The sequence below is a fragment of the Camelus dromedarius genome, chromosome 5 (genome assembly GCF_036321535.1).
Source record: "Camelus dromedarius isolate mCamDro1 chromosome 5, mCamDro1.pat, whole genome shotgun sequence".
Lineage (NCBI taxonomy): Eukaryota > Metazoa > Chordata > Mammalia > Artiodactyla > Camelidae > Camelus > Camelus dromedarius.
This window is the reverse complement of record NC_087440.1, coordinates 61643258-61657874: the sequence shown is the minus strand read 5'-3', so window position 1 is coordinate 61657874 and position 14617 is coordinate 61643258. Positions and strand designations below refer to the sequence as shown.

Below are 14617 nucleotides of genomic sequence, written 5' to 3'. Positions count from 1 at the left end.
GCTCTATGTTGAAGATAAGGACGGACATGGGGAAAAAAATAAACTGTGGTAAAATATGTGAACTTTGAAAGGGTCTGAAGCTTATTTACGCATAAATGAAACAAGTCTGTAAATGATGTAATAAGGCTTTTCACACATGCTTCATTTTGGATTTTAAAAATTTAGGAGCCTGAAGTAAAATTATCTCTAGGAGATTCATGCAAAAGTTACTTAAATATACTTAAGACTTATGCGATGTGTCTGTTTGTGTCCCTCACAGAACATGGAGAATGAATGACAACTAAAGAAAGGTAATGCAGAAATTAATGTCTTAGCCTTTCATTAGGAAGGAGCCTAACATTTGAGAGAGCTTAGCTGTGTATTTATGCCTCTGTGTATCTGGAGAATGCTATGATGTAATGCCTTTTGAGCTCCATAGCTCTTTTTGTGGTGGATCTCCTGAATCTAATTCCTTACTTTTCCTAAACTCCATCCAAGCAGTCGGCTAAATCACAAAAGGAAACATCTCCCAAGAGTAGAAAAAACTTTTCTATGTAAAAAAGAAAGTATAAGCACTAACTTCCTTTCATCATCCCCTTTCTTAAAACACGTCCTGTCTTGTTTCTTCCTTTCCTAACTGAGCTGTAAGTTTCTACACAATGGGGACCGTGGTCTTTTCACATTAGTCATAATCAGTTCCAAGGGATAATTTTATGAGTTGGTTACTCATTCACTCATTTGTTCATTCATCCACTCAATGCATTTAAGAAGCACCTGCCATGAACTCACATTATGCTAAATTCAGGGAATATACAGTCAATTAAGACAGAGTTCCAACTTCTAAAGAACTTGGCAGTGTGGTAAAACTTTTATCTGCACACAGGAAAAGGCCACCTACACAGGGGCTGGCAGTGAGGTAAGTTACCCACACGAAACCCCCTTCTGGTCTTCAAAATGGAGTGGCTGAGCTCAGTCTTCCATGTTTGGAAGAGTCGCTGTGAGAGGAAGGGGGAGAGTAAGCATTTTCTTTTTACGTGAGGGGAGTGTTCAGGTGGGTGTTACACTCAGTTGGCCTGATTTCCAGACCTAGAGGTAAGGTTGTGTTGGTGGGTACAGCTGCCCCGTGTGTCTCCTCTAGTCATAGCAAACTACTTACCTGGCACATTGTTCCTGAGCCCACAGGAGAAGAGCCTTCTTTGCAGACATCTGCCATCTTTCTTGGACTTTGGAGCATTTCTTAGCTGGAGGACTTGAGGTAGGAGATGAGTCAACCACACTCACACTGTCTGGGGAAGGTTGATTGTAATTGCAAGAAAGAGTCCGGGCAAGCTCCTCAATCTAAGGAAGACATAATAGTAGTTAACACATCTGGAATCACAACTCGGAGCACTGAGGCAAAACCTTCGGCCAACATAAGACCTATAAAGTATCGTGTAACAGCGACAGTTTACTCGTAGTGAAATGAGCACTGGACAAACCCTTGAATGGTGGCATTTGCCATCTGGAGCTACACTTTGGCTTTCTTTCAGTGGACTTGGGTCACTCCTGCCCTCACTCAGGCATAGCGTTCCACATGGAGGGCGACCTCTACTCATCCCCTCCTTTACTGGTCCTCAACATCTGTCAGTCTAAGCTGAACTGAGCTAAATCGAACTCCCAGTTAAGAGTGTCTTCAGAGACACTGGGTCAATTAAAATGCATCCTTGATTCTAAACCACTAAGGATAAAATAGTCAAACATGGAGAGGTTAAGTCCCAAGAAAGAAAAAACTGCCCTTTTATATATGAAAAATAACCTCATTAGTCATTTCAGGAATCTAAATATACACAGCAAGAGGACAGTTTTTTCATATACAGCACAGGCAAACATTTTTTAAAGATAACAGCCAGTAATGGTGAGAGTACAAGAAATTGAATAGTCATATATTGCTGGAAACACACAAATCGGTTCAGATTTTTCGGAGGGCAATGATAATATCTGCAGAAAATGTTAAAAATAAATCCAGTAACATAAAAGAAGTATTACTAAAAGATGTACCCTTCTTTCAGTGACCAACAGATTCACCACACAACTAGCAATAGTAGATGTGACCAACACAATGAACAAACTTGATCTGGCTGGTATATCCTATTGCACCTAAAATGGCAGGATCACCCATTCTTTCCAAGTACATATAGAATATTTACCAAAATTGACCATGCTGAGCCATAAAGCAAACCACAGCAATCCCAAAGGGCTGAAATAATTCAGATTATATTTTCCAACCACATTCAAATTAAGGTAGACATCAGTAATGAAAAACTAACAAACAAAATTCCAAATATTTGGAAATTAAGCAACAGATTGTTACAGAATCCGTGAGTCAAATGAGAAATCATAATGAAAATGAGAACATATCTTGAACAGAACAAAAATGAAAATATTATTCATGAATTAAAAGTTGCATTATTTAAAAGATGTCAACTTTTTCCAAATTATTCTATACATTCAATGCAATCCTCATTAAAATTCCAACAGGTTGTGTGTGTGTGGAAATTAACAAGTTACTTATAAAATTTATATGAATATCAAATCAACATGCTGTCTACCTTAACCTTACACAATAGTTATATGTCAATTACATCTCAACAAAAAAAATTATATGAAAATGCAAAGTGTAAAGAATTCAAGATAATCTTGAAGAACAAGTTGGACAACCACACTATGGGACATTAAGTCTGACTGTAGAGCTACAGAAAGTAATTTAGTATAGTATTGGTGCAAGGATAATTAGTGGAACAGAACAGAATCTGAAAATGAAGCACACCTATTGATTTATGAAGGTGACACTACAGTACAATAGGAAGATGATCTCTTCAAAAACTAGTGTTGGGTCAACTGGAAAGCTATATGGAACAATAAACCTTGTTAGTTTTAACATAACGCACTCAAACAAATCAATTCATTCTTGAAAGACTGTAGCTCTAAATGTAAAATGTGAAACTCTTAAGCTTTTAGAAGTGAAGTGTTCAAGAGCCATATACCTGGCTAATGGCTACCGTTCTGTACAGTACAGATATAGAACATTTCCATCACTGCAGAATGTCATATTGGACAGAACTATTCTAGAAAATAACAGGAAAGAATTCTTTAAAGGACATAAAGAGTACTAGGCACCCCCCAAAAAAGAAGCTAATAAATTTGAACTACATTAAAATTATCAATGCCTATTCATTAAAAGATTGAAAAGGCAAGCCAGAGTCTGAGAGGATATTTGTAATTTATATACATCCAACAAAGGACTTATATCCAGAACACATTTTAAAACTTTTACTAATCATTACACACACTATCATAGCTAAAATGAAAGTTTTTAACAACAAGTTTAGCGAAGAGTAGAGCAAAGAATTTTCAAACTCTGTTAACAGTAAATCAGAATAACAAGTTTGAAAAACTGTTTGGCAGTATCTATTAAAGCTGACGATCACGCGTCCCATGGCCCCGCAGTTCCAGTCCCAGATAAATATGCAACAGAAATGAGGGCATATACGAGAACGTTCTTAGCAGCTTTATTCTTAGTGATTAAAAACTAGTAACAGAAGAAAGGTCCATCGACAGTAGAATGGTAAATAAGTTCTGGTATATCCATGTAATGTTATACTCACACAAAGCAATAAAAAGGAAAAACTCACTGATACCTTCCTCAAGAGGATGAATCTCACTGACCTGATGTTAAGTGAAATAAGTCAGACACAAAAGGGTTTAGGATGTTAAATTAATTAACGATAATGATCAAAGTAGTGGTTACCTTTAGGGAGGGAGAGCAGTGACTGGGAGAAAGACCTGGGGACTCTAAGATGCTGGCAATGTTCTATCTTTTTATCTTCAGTCACATGGTGGTTACACAGGTATGTTTAATTTACAAAAATCCATCAGGCTCTATGCTTAAGATTTGAGCATTTTTCTCTATATGTATTATATGTAACAAAAATTTATTTATAATATTCAAACAAAACTTTAAAAGCTTTAATTCTGCAAACCTTATGGCCCAAGAATGCCATCTCTAGGAATTTGGCCCATGGAAATAATTAAGATTATATGCAAAAGTATTATTTTAAGGGTAGTCTTTTTGGAATTGTTTATTGTCACAAAGAGCTGTGAGCATTCTGACTGTCCACTAATGGTACAGTGTTTTACAATAGAACATCAAGCTCCCACTAAAATACATATAAATTTAGAAAGATGTTACATAGACTAGCTTGAAAATGGTATGGATAACATGATCCCATTTTGTTAAAAACATACATATATAAATATATGTAAGTTCCTGCTATATATGTCATGAGGACTATACACTAAATTATTTGAAGTGGTTATCTGTGAGTCACTTTATTTTCTTTTTATTTTCTTTTTTTAATCTATATTGAAATTTTAAATTATATTTCAAACACCCTGGAAAGTGTGGAGAAAAAAATATAATAAATGCCTGCAAATTATCAAATTTTAACATTTTACCATATTTAGTTCATAATTTTTTAAAGAAGTAAAACATAAATGCATTCTAAGCCTTCCGTCTTTCCCTCTTCAATTCCATTTCCTTCCTTTCCCGGAGGGAGAAAACCAAAACCGTAGATTTAGTTTTCATCATCCTCGTGCATACTATCCTACTATAACTACAAACACAGGTATCCAGAAATGATATAAAGTCTCGTTTCACATGTTTGAAATCTTACTTAAATGAGTTATGCTATTTTCCAGTTTTTCTAAAATAAGCATTTGTTTCCCACATAATTTTTAAAATTGTTTTTAAAGTAATTCTTGAGATTCAAGTACGTAGCTTTTAAAGTAGCTACAGAAAACTTGCACAAATTCAGAATCCCAGGCCTGAAAGAATGTATTTATCAATCATAAGTGTCACAAAGTCAAGACTACAACCTTCTTCGCTGTTATGTTCTTGGTATCCTAGCACAAAAGCTAGCATGTAGTAGGTGCTCGGAAATATTTGTGGAATGAAATGACATCTGTGAGTCAGTCTTGGCACAGAACTAGACGCTGCAGGATTATTAGATTGGAGAAGGGACCTCAAAAATAGGGAGATTTTACTAAGCTTAGTGGGTTAGTTTTCAAGAATTAACTCCAGAAGTTCCCTATTCTCTCTTCTGCTGGAGAAAATAAACAACAATGAGCAAAAATTTGCCACAGCAGGTTCTATTCAGACTGGTATTGATGCTGTGGATAATTCAGGATATCATGATAATTCAACATTCAGTTTTCAATTGAAGAATAACATAAATGGCAAAAGGTCTGCCATATATTTTCCACCTGGTAAGACTTCCAGTGTGTCCTATTTCTGGAAGAAGCTCTAGCATCAAGTCACACTTAGTGTGTTACACTTATTTCATACTGTGGTAATTAGTACAGAGACAATTTTCTTATCATCAAACTACTTACATGAAAGTGCAGTATAATTGTCCAAATTAGGCCAAGAATAATGGATGGGTTTCCATCTATAATGTCAGCAACGTGAATATTTATTAGCTTGATCTGGAAAAGAAGAAACTCAGGTTAAAAGGAGAAAATACTTCACAGTATTAATCCCCTTAATGAATTTTCGTGAATTTCATACTCACTGATCGGTTTTTCAGGAATGTCAGGGCATGTTCTATATTGATTCTACACTGGAATGTATTAGATCCTTTATCTCGAGGCTATGAAATTCAAGCAAAATATATTACTCAGAAATATGATTTAAAAAAAAATCCACAAAATTTCTTAATGTCGTTTTAAAAGCTTACCAACTGTTGTCCTGAGAGTACTTCTAGCAGGTCCAGGAGGACATGCCCCTTCTTAATGTCTGTGAACAGGTCTGATATAACTGAGGGAGGAGTGTGCTACAAAAGGTCACAAGAAAAGTACTCATTGAAACTTTGGTCCAAAAACACAGTAACTTTAAGAATCTCATAAATGTGCTTTTGCAGAGATGCAAAAGCTTCAGTTGTGGTTTTCTTCTTAATTAACAGAATGACAGAGAACACACAAAGCTCCATATCAAAATACGATAAGGAAAGTAGTAAACTTAAGTTATCTCATGGCAAATTTCCAGTAACAGAACACTCTTTCAGCTTTCCCTGGGAGCTTAAAACGTGCACAGACAATGGCATTCAAGACATTCAGAATCAGCCAGTATTGACCCATTTTGGGAGGAGATTACATTTCTGGAGTAACCTGTTTATGAATTTATCCTTTTTAGAATTATGAGCATTGTGCTGGGATGGGTAGCCTGGGAGAAGAGGCTCATTCATTCCGTATCTAGGTTATTCCAGGTACCTGGCATCCTTGACATTCAAGATGGCACAGAGATTAAGATCAAGCTCTTTGGGTCCAGACTACCTGGGTTTGTATCCCAGAACTATCATTTACAAGCTGTGTGACCTTGGAGAAGTCACACAACCTCTCTGTACCTTAGCTGCCTTGGTCTTTAAGCAGAAACAATCCTCTCTATCTCATGGTACTGCTGTGAAGTCACTGAAATATAATGAGTGGTTAGGACATTTAAAGAACTTATGACACATAACACATAACACTCAAAATATGTGACTTACTATTATAATTCCATTTGATAAAAGAGATGTTGCTGCTTTAAATATGTTTACAGCACCATCTCCCGTATCTTCAATAAAAGTGCCCCTTTTTTGTGTTGAGAAAAAATAACAAATACTTCAAAGCAAGATCAAGGACACATTCAGCACATTCTTTCAACCTTTCAGATGTCACCAGTGCCATTTTAGGGATTCAAATTGAGGGAGTAGGAGGAATCACGTAAATATATTTATAGCGTGATTTGCTCTGTTTTTCCTTACCTTTGCCAACTGTGAGTTTATCCAGCAGGTGAAGGTTTTCTTCTGAGTGTCTTCCTGTTCAGCTGTTTAAAAAGGAAAATAGCAGTTATAAAACATGGCCTTGATGGTGAGGAAAGAGAACTCCTAATCCGAAAGACTTGCCATCTTAGCCAACACCACAAGGTATTTTAAGATAAACCCAGAACTTCCGAAAACATTTTAAAAAGCTCATAAAGTCGTGGCAGTTTAGCCTTGACATTTATTGTGAGTATTTATTATGGAGAATATACTGACACTGAATTAATTATAAATGAGTAGCAATTGGAGTCAGAGAGACCTGAGTTCAAATCCTGCCTCTGTTACTGAGTAGCTGTGTGATTCAGGGAGCAGATTCCTCACGGAATAAGGTAAGAAGTACTCACCTCCAGAGCCTGTTAATGATGCCCTTAAAGTGCACAGACCCTGGCTCTGAGTTAGCACATGAGAAGTGCTAGCTCTCACTCTTACTAACCTGGCAGGAGTCCAGGGAAAGGTCGGGACACTCAGCGCCCGGCAACTCGGAGGACTCTGCCTTCTCTGCAGCCCTCCCAAGTGGTGGCGTTGCTTTCTCTTACAGACCTTGGACCAATAGCTCCTTGCTCTTTACTGATACTTTCAGATCATTTTCCCCCCTCTTTGTCCCTGAAACGCTCCAGCTTTGACTCTCCAGTCATCACTCCCCACTGTTACAGTCATCCCTCATCATTTCTCAAAGATTTAGTTTCTTCCCCACTGCCACTCTCTCCAGTATAATTCTTGGCAATTTCAAAATACATACTGATGAACCTTCCAACCTTCTGGCCCGTTTCTTGAATTCTTCTCCAATAAACGTGGCTTCTGTCCTGCCTCAACCACTCACTGTCTGTCATGGTCATATCCCCACCTTGTCGTTACTAATAACTACAACTCCTCCTAATCCTGAGTTCACGCATCCCCATCTCTGAACATCATCCCTTATCTTTTCAGTTCATCCCCTCCAGTGCCTCGACTCCAACAATCCTTGGAGTCTATCCGCAACTCCAAGCCATCAACTCTGCCAGCTTTACAGCTTGCCCCCTTGGTCTCCTTCCTTTCATCCTTACCCATTGTAAATTCCACAATCAATTATTACATACACTCCCTTGCACATCATTCTGTGGTGTGCACCTCATCACTAGTCTCTGCTCACTCAGATCTGCCCACGTGCTGCTGAATGTGGCTGGAAGAAAATCCATAACCGCGCTGACTGGGCTCATTGTGACCCCAAGTGGCCCTCAACGCTGCCTGCCAGTCATACTCTCTCCCGCTCCTATAGGCAGCAATTTCATATCTTCCCTTTCTTTCTCAAACTTCCAATACCTCCTCTCTCTGCTGAGATCTTGCTTCCCCAGGGACATTTAAGGAATCATCTACCCCCTTGTCTAATAACCTATCAAAAAGCTTGGCCTGCAACCTGTTAGCATGGGTGAACTAGCCCTGCTCAGACCTAAAGTCACTCCCTTCCTTCACTCACTCACCAGATCTCATCCCTTTGAAGCTACTCCAGGATATTCTGCTCCTTTGTTTCCTATATTATCCTCTTTTCCCACCTCTTTTCTCAGACCATGCCCATTAGTATTGATCCATGCTATTAATTTGCCCATCTAGAAATAAAAACAAAAAACAAACCTCTCTTAACCCCAGTTCCCCAGCAGGTAAGGCTTCATTTGTCTGCTGCCCATTGTGGCAAAAATCCTCAGAGTTGTCTGTGTTCACTGTCTCCGAGGCCCCTCCTCCCTCTCTCTTAACTGAACCCACACCAGTCAGGCCCTCGCCATTCCACTGAAACTGCTCTGCCATCAAGAGCACCGCGAATCAAGGTCATCAGCGATTCCCCCTCACTGAAACCAATAATCGATTCTCAGCCTTCATCTTCAGCAGCATTCAATTCTCTCTACGCCTGCTTCCAGGCTCCCACTCTCTGTTTTCCTCCTACGTCACACGCTGGCATCTCTCTTCCTCTCACACTTCATATCCAATGCCTTGGGAAATCCTCTTAAGTCCACCTTCAAAATATAATCAGGATAGGTCCTCTTCTCACTACCCTCACTGCCACCACCCAGGTCCAAGGCACCTCCAATCTCCACCTGGATGACTGCAATCGATTCCAAACAGGTCTCCTTCCTTGCAGCCGTGACCTCTAAACACTATTCTCAACACAGCATCCAGAGTGATACTGCTAAAATGTTAACTCAGATCAGCAAACCCCTTTGCTCAAAACCCTGCTTCACTCCTTAAAATGGCTACAAGCCCCACACTTTCTGCCCCCCAGCCCCCGTCTCCCTTATCTTCCCCTTATAAGTCATTCCATCCGACCCCTCTGGCCTCCCCGTGTTTCTCAAATTCTCCAGACACATTCCCACCTTAGGGCTTTTGCACTAGCTGCCCTTTCTTCCAGGAGTGCTTAACTACACATATCCCCACAAGCTAACTCCCTCATCTCCTTCAAATCTTGGTTCAAATGGCATTCATCCACAAGGTCTCTCCTGACCATCGTATTTAAAACTGTAACAACCCCACTTCTGCTTCCCCTTGTCCTGCTTGACTTTTTTTCTACAGTACTCATCACCTTTAGCATTCTATGTAAGTTATATATGTCGTATGTTTATTATTTAATACCTTGCTCTCCTCCCAACAGAATGTAAGCCCCACACAAGCAAAGATGTTTTATCTGTGATATATTCCAGGGGCCCAGAGTAGGCTCTAAATAAATATTTGCTAAAAGAGTAGCCACTAACTCTACTAATCAGTATTACAGTTATATTTTATTTACTCTACAAGAAGGTCAAATGTGTTCCCATTCCTTCTTTTAAAAGTTGTCTGTTCTACCTTCTTACACATTGTTTTCTGTTGCCTCTTTCCATTCTCCCTTGTTAATCTCCAACACAGTTGAAGTGAAATTGTTGGCATGACATCTAACTTGAGTTCTTGAAACTTTTTTAATCTGATGAGGGTTCAGGTTGAAGAAATAAAGAGGATGTGGGTAAATGGAATTTTAGGGTGTTAACAATTGTGATTGATTAGAGATTAAAGATGTACTTAACCTCGTTGGATTTTTTTTTTCTTAACTTTTTCAGTCAACTTTCATTTTGTCTGTATTACCAGCTTAAATTAGTTATAGGCCAGTGATTTACACATGAAAGGGTGCTCAACCATTGTTAGTGGAACTGAATTGAGTTCTGACAAGCCAACCGGATAGTTAAGGCTATTGAGAGTTATTTCTGTTTTGTACAAATTTCACTTAAAAGAATTTTAAAGAACTACAGTTTTGTCCTAGAATTCAAAATGTTACTAAATCTTCTGGAGTCTTTGAGATATGTTTTCACTGTTTGTTCCTCTAGTATTGGGAGATGATAAGACAATAAAAATATTTTTGGTTTGTTTTTATTTTGGGAGGAGGTAATTAGGTTTATTTATTTATTATTATTTTTTTTTAATGGAGGTACTGGGGCTTGAATCCAGGACCTCGTGCATGCTAAGCATGCATTCCATCACTGAGCTATGCTCTCCCCCGCAAAACAATGCATTTTAAATGTGTATTGACACTTACTAAAAAATATGTTTAGGGTTAACTTTGTTCCTCAATAGAAAAAACTAGAGAATAAGTTTTTATAATTCCAGGATAGAGTTATACGTACACAATGTACATTAATCAAGGTGATGTGTAAAAGTGGGAAGAGACTTATTCATTATTACAACCACAGAGCAGAAATTTAAAACAAGAACAAAACAAGCAACAACAAAAACAAACAAAAAAGACTCTCTTCCTTATCCTTAAGGGGCCAAAAGAGATTTTTTCTTTCTAGGTGACAAAGTACGAAGAAGAAACTAACCAGGAATACTACCAGGTCCAAGAGATAGTGTCTGCACTAAATTTAGGGGAGCCATAGCGGGAGAAATAAAGAACCATAAAGGAGGTGAAATGCTGGCAAAAACGGAGTGTAAAAGAACACTGTGTGCCTAAGGAGTCTGAGTACTCCACATCCACCTGGAAACGTTAGTCATTCTGAACTATTTCCAAGAAAGATGAGGCATCATGTGATCACTTCCATGCGATGCTAGAGAAAAGAAGTCTTGGTACCAAGCAAACTGAAGACTATGAACTTTCCCAGGCTGAGAAAACAGGCAGCACATCAGGCTTTAACTGGACTTTACAAATTAGAGCCCCTAATTTAACCTGAGGTTGGACTGACTATCCTCTGACAGGGACATAAACTTAAATTTAAAACAATCAAACATTTCCAGTGAAAACCTTACGTTATCCTTGTCCTAATTTGATTAAAATCTAATAGAAACAAGGAGGAAAACACTAAGAGGAGCAATCGGAACAAATCTCCACGCAGTATTTGCCAGTTAGCACAGGAAACAGTGCACCAATGAAACCTTCAGGAAAAGGTTTAAAAAGGAAACTTGGTGGCTTTTAACTAAGGCATTGTCCAAACTTACAGAACACCTTGTCATCCTGGAAATCAGAACCCTTCCAATGCAACAAGGACCCTTTCGTGACAGCAACAAAGATGCCCCAGATGCAATCAAACACCTGTATAACCACTCAATTAAATAGTTTTGTCTGTCCTGCTTCATTTATCCCCTGACCTGCTTTTCTTGCATTTTCACACTGTCTTATCCCTGCAAAGTGGTATTCATTCAACAGGAACCAGAGCCAAATAGCTCACCCTATGGCAGGATAAGTAACCTTTTGTTCTTTTCAAAGGCTGACCCATTGGGGAAAAAATAATTGAGAGGCACATGCTTTAAAGCAACTTAATTTGAGTGGGTGAGATTTTTTTTTTTAATTGTTGGGTTTTATTCTTTAATTTCCAGAGTAACTTTCCAATAAAATAATAAAACTCTTCTCAAAAAAAAATTTTTTTTAATGCATTTGTATCTCTCTATTTGTATTTCTGGAATTATGAAAACCACTAGCTTATTATCTTCAGCCATCTTTTACATTACTCACATCTCTGGCAGGAGTTTTTAAACTCTCAGTACAACCTAAATATTATAGAATACATATATTCATACCTAATGATCAGTTTCTCCATTTGGGCATCCATGAATATAGACAGAGACATACACAGCATAAACACAAACTTTCATGTTCCAGGGGAGGGGAATTCTGAGTTTAATTTTATCTTTAAGATATTTGTGCTTATAGTCTAAAACATTGCAAAATGGTCATTAGGAATATAGCAAAATACTGATAAAATGGGAATAAGATCTATAAACTTACATAAGTTATAGAACATTGCTTATTCCTGGCAAAGAAGAAAATTTACTCTGTTAAAAAAAAAATCAGAAGACTACATAACTTTTGGACTTATGTAGATGGATATGTTCTTACATCTAAACACCTGATACTAAGTTTAACATAAATTACCATAATAAATTATAAAGCAAATGAAAAATATCCTCTTTCCACAGTATACTATGATTTCAGTTAAATGGAGAGAAGTTATTTCAAATCATTGAAATTATATTTAAGTTTGAAGTATTAACTATAATGTTTCTGACTATTGTATTCCTTAATTATAATCTAAATAAAAATGTGTCCATCAGGGTCAAAAAGACCCTGAGAGACCAAAGAGAATAGAACATTTTAATTAGCAGATGTTAGGAACAGAAAAAAGCAAAAACAGAAAGAAAATAATAAAATCTATCTTAAAATGCCAAGGAATAGAGAATGAGAAATTCCCTATTCTGATTTTTAAGGCAAATAAGAAACACAGATAATGCAGGAAAACGCAGTCAGTGAGTTTTATTCAGACCCATATAGGTATCCTTAATGATCATTCTTAGAAAATATCTGACTGGATTTGAGAAAGGAGGCACAGAGGGAAAAGATTTTTCTCTAGATGTCATTACCATAAAAATACATTTAATCCTCAGGTTTGTTCTTATTCAATCTGCCCTTTATGAGCTGGCAACTCATACTCTTAGCTGGAAGGGAACTTAAATGAAAACAAACTGAGGTAAGCTCAATTAAAGAGGGTGGATTTTAAGTTCATTATAAAGCCCATTATAAAACCACCCTGGCTATTGGGTCTCAGCAAGGTGCAGTTTCACAAAAGTTCACCTAAAATGTTGACTCCAGCTGTCCTCCTCAGTAGTAAAAGTTGCAAAGCAGTCACCCAGGCATGAGAATCACTAATTTACATTTTCACTTAAACACACAGCAATGCATCATTACAACGTGGTGGCTTCTCCAAGACTGCTCCCTACTGCATGAGGTCCCAGAGGAAGCTTCACAACCTCCTTCTCTCCAGGAATTTCCCTTCTTCCCTTTCTCTTGCTGGGTTATTGATAACAGGTTTACTGCGCATGGCCCCAGATTTATTACTTTGATCTTTCACTCTCCTCATTAAAGTCTTTCGATCATTCCCGAATTCCTTAATGAATAAATTAGAGGCTCTTAGTCTAACATTCTAGGTCATTCATAATTTGACTCCAATTTACTTTTTTCCTGACTCATCTCCCATGACTTCTCTACTCATATCCTACTTCTTAGGCAAACTAGAATATCTGCAATTCCCCAATTAAGTTTCACTCTTTTCTGCATTGCCCGGCTGGGAGCCCTCTGGGATGGCCACTCCTCCCGCCCCACTCCGCATTCACAGAAACCCCAGCACCCAGCATTCAATAAACATCTGTTAAGACATATCCTGTCCAAATGCCCCCTTTCTGAAACAGAAATCATCTCTTCTGGCTCTGGCCCACCAAAGTTCTTTGTTGGATCTTTTCTTCTAATTATTACTGTTGGAAAGTAATATATAATCCCCATAAAACATTTTTTCAAACAGTAATAGAAATTGAAAGTTAATCTTAACTTTCCCCTAACCCCGTTTTCCCTCCCCAGAGGCAACATTAAGTAACAATTTCCTGTGCATCCTTCGAGATTACGCAGGCAAAGAACACAAATCCTAAAGGGCAAGGGTTTGTTTTTGTTAGTCACTGGGTCCCCTACCTCCTGGGGTAATATTTCACAAGTAGAAGGTGCTCAGTCAATATCTGTCGAATGAATGAATGTATGTGCATGTAAATTAATATACATCATATAGTTTCATTTTTTAAGTTCATCATTCAAAAGGGCAGAAATTGAAGTACACGATTTTTAAAAAAATTTCTCTTTGTCCATTTTATTTTATTTATTATTATTTTTTGGTGGGGGCAGGTAATTAGGTTTATTTATTTATTTATTTATTTATTTATTTATTTATTTATTTATTTTTAATGGAGGTACTAGAGATTGAACCCAGGACCTCGTGCATGCTACACATGCATTCTACCACTGAGCTACACCCTCCCCCTTGAAGTACACGATTCAAAGTTAAAAAGCATCTGTTAAGCCATAAAGTATTTTTAAAAAGCAGATCATAAACCTTGCACACTACCAGAAAGGAAGAAAATTATATCTGGCTAGTAAAAAGAACAAAGTAGATACGTATGTGCTGATGTGGGTATATTCTTAAGTGAAAGAGACCAAGTTATAAAACAGCATGTGCATCACAATTCTATCGTATTTTTATGAAAGGACAGCTACACGAATAACCCAACAGTTTTGTTTCTATCTTATGGTAATTACCACTTGTTACTGTAGTCAATGTACCTGTGTGTGGTTTTCCTCCTGCTCAATGTATGAACCTTAAAATTAAACCTTTTGTGTTTTCGCTTCCCCTTAGCACAGTGCCATGTAGGGAAGAGGTACTCAATAAATTCTGCTGATTGAAAGACTTAGTAAACATTAAAAGGATTGAGGCTCATAG

The 14617-nt window shown here is 37.6% G+C and overlaps 1 protein-coding gene across 9 annotated transcripts in view; it reads right to left on the bottom strand.

Annotated features, from left to right (window-relative positions):
* The window catches only part of SYNE2 (spectrin repeat containing nuclear envelope protein 2), a 413158-nt gene that overhangs the window by 211827 nt on the left and 186714 nt on the right, over nt 1-14617 (bottom strand). For all 9 annotated transcript variants that reach the window (XM_064486012.1, XM_064486013.1, XM_064486014.1 and 6 more), the window contains exons 3-7: nt 6819-6880; nt 5754-5849; nt 5589-5666; nt 5410-5502; nt 1136-1317 (exon numbers count right to left, since the gene is read on the bottom strand). In XM_064486012.1, the coding sequence (XP_064342082.1) occupies nt 1136-1317; nt 5410-5502; nt 5589-5666; nt 5754-5849; nt 6819-6880 (511 nt within the window). The remainder of the gene's footprint in view (nt 1-1135; nt 1318-5409; nt 5503-5588; nt 5667-5753; nt 5850-6818; nt 6881-14617) is intronic.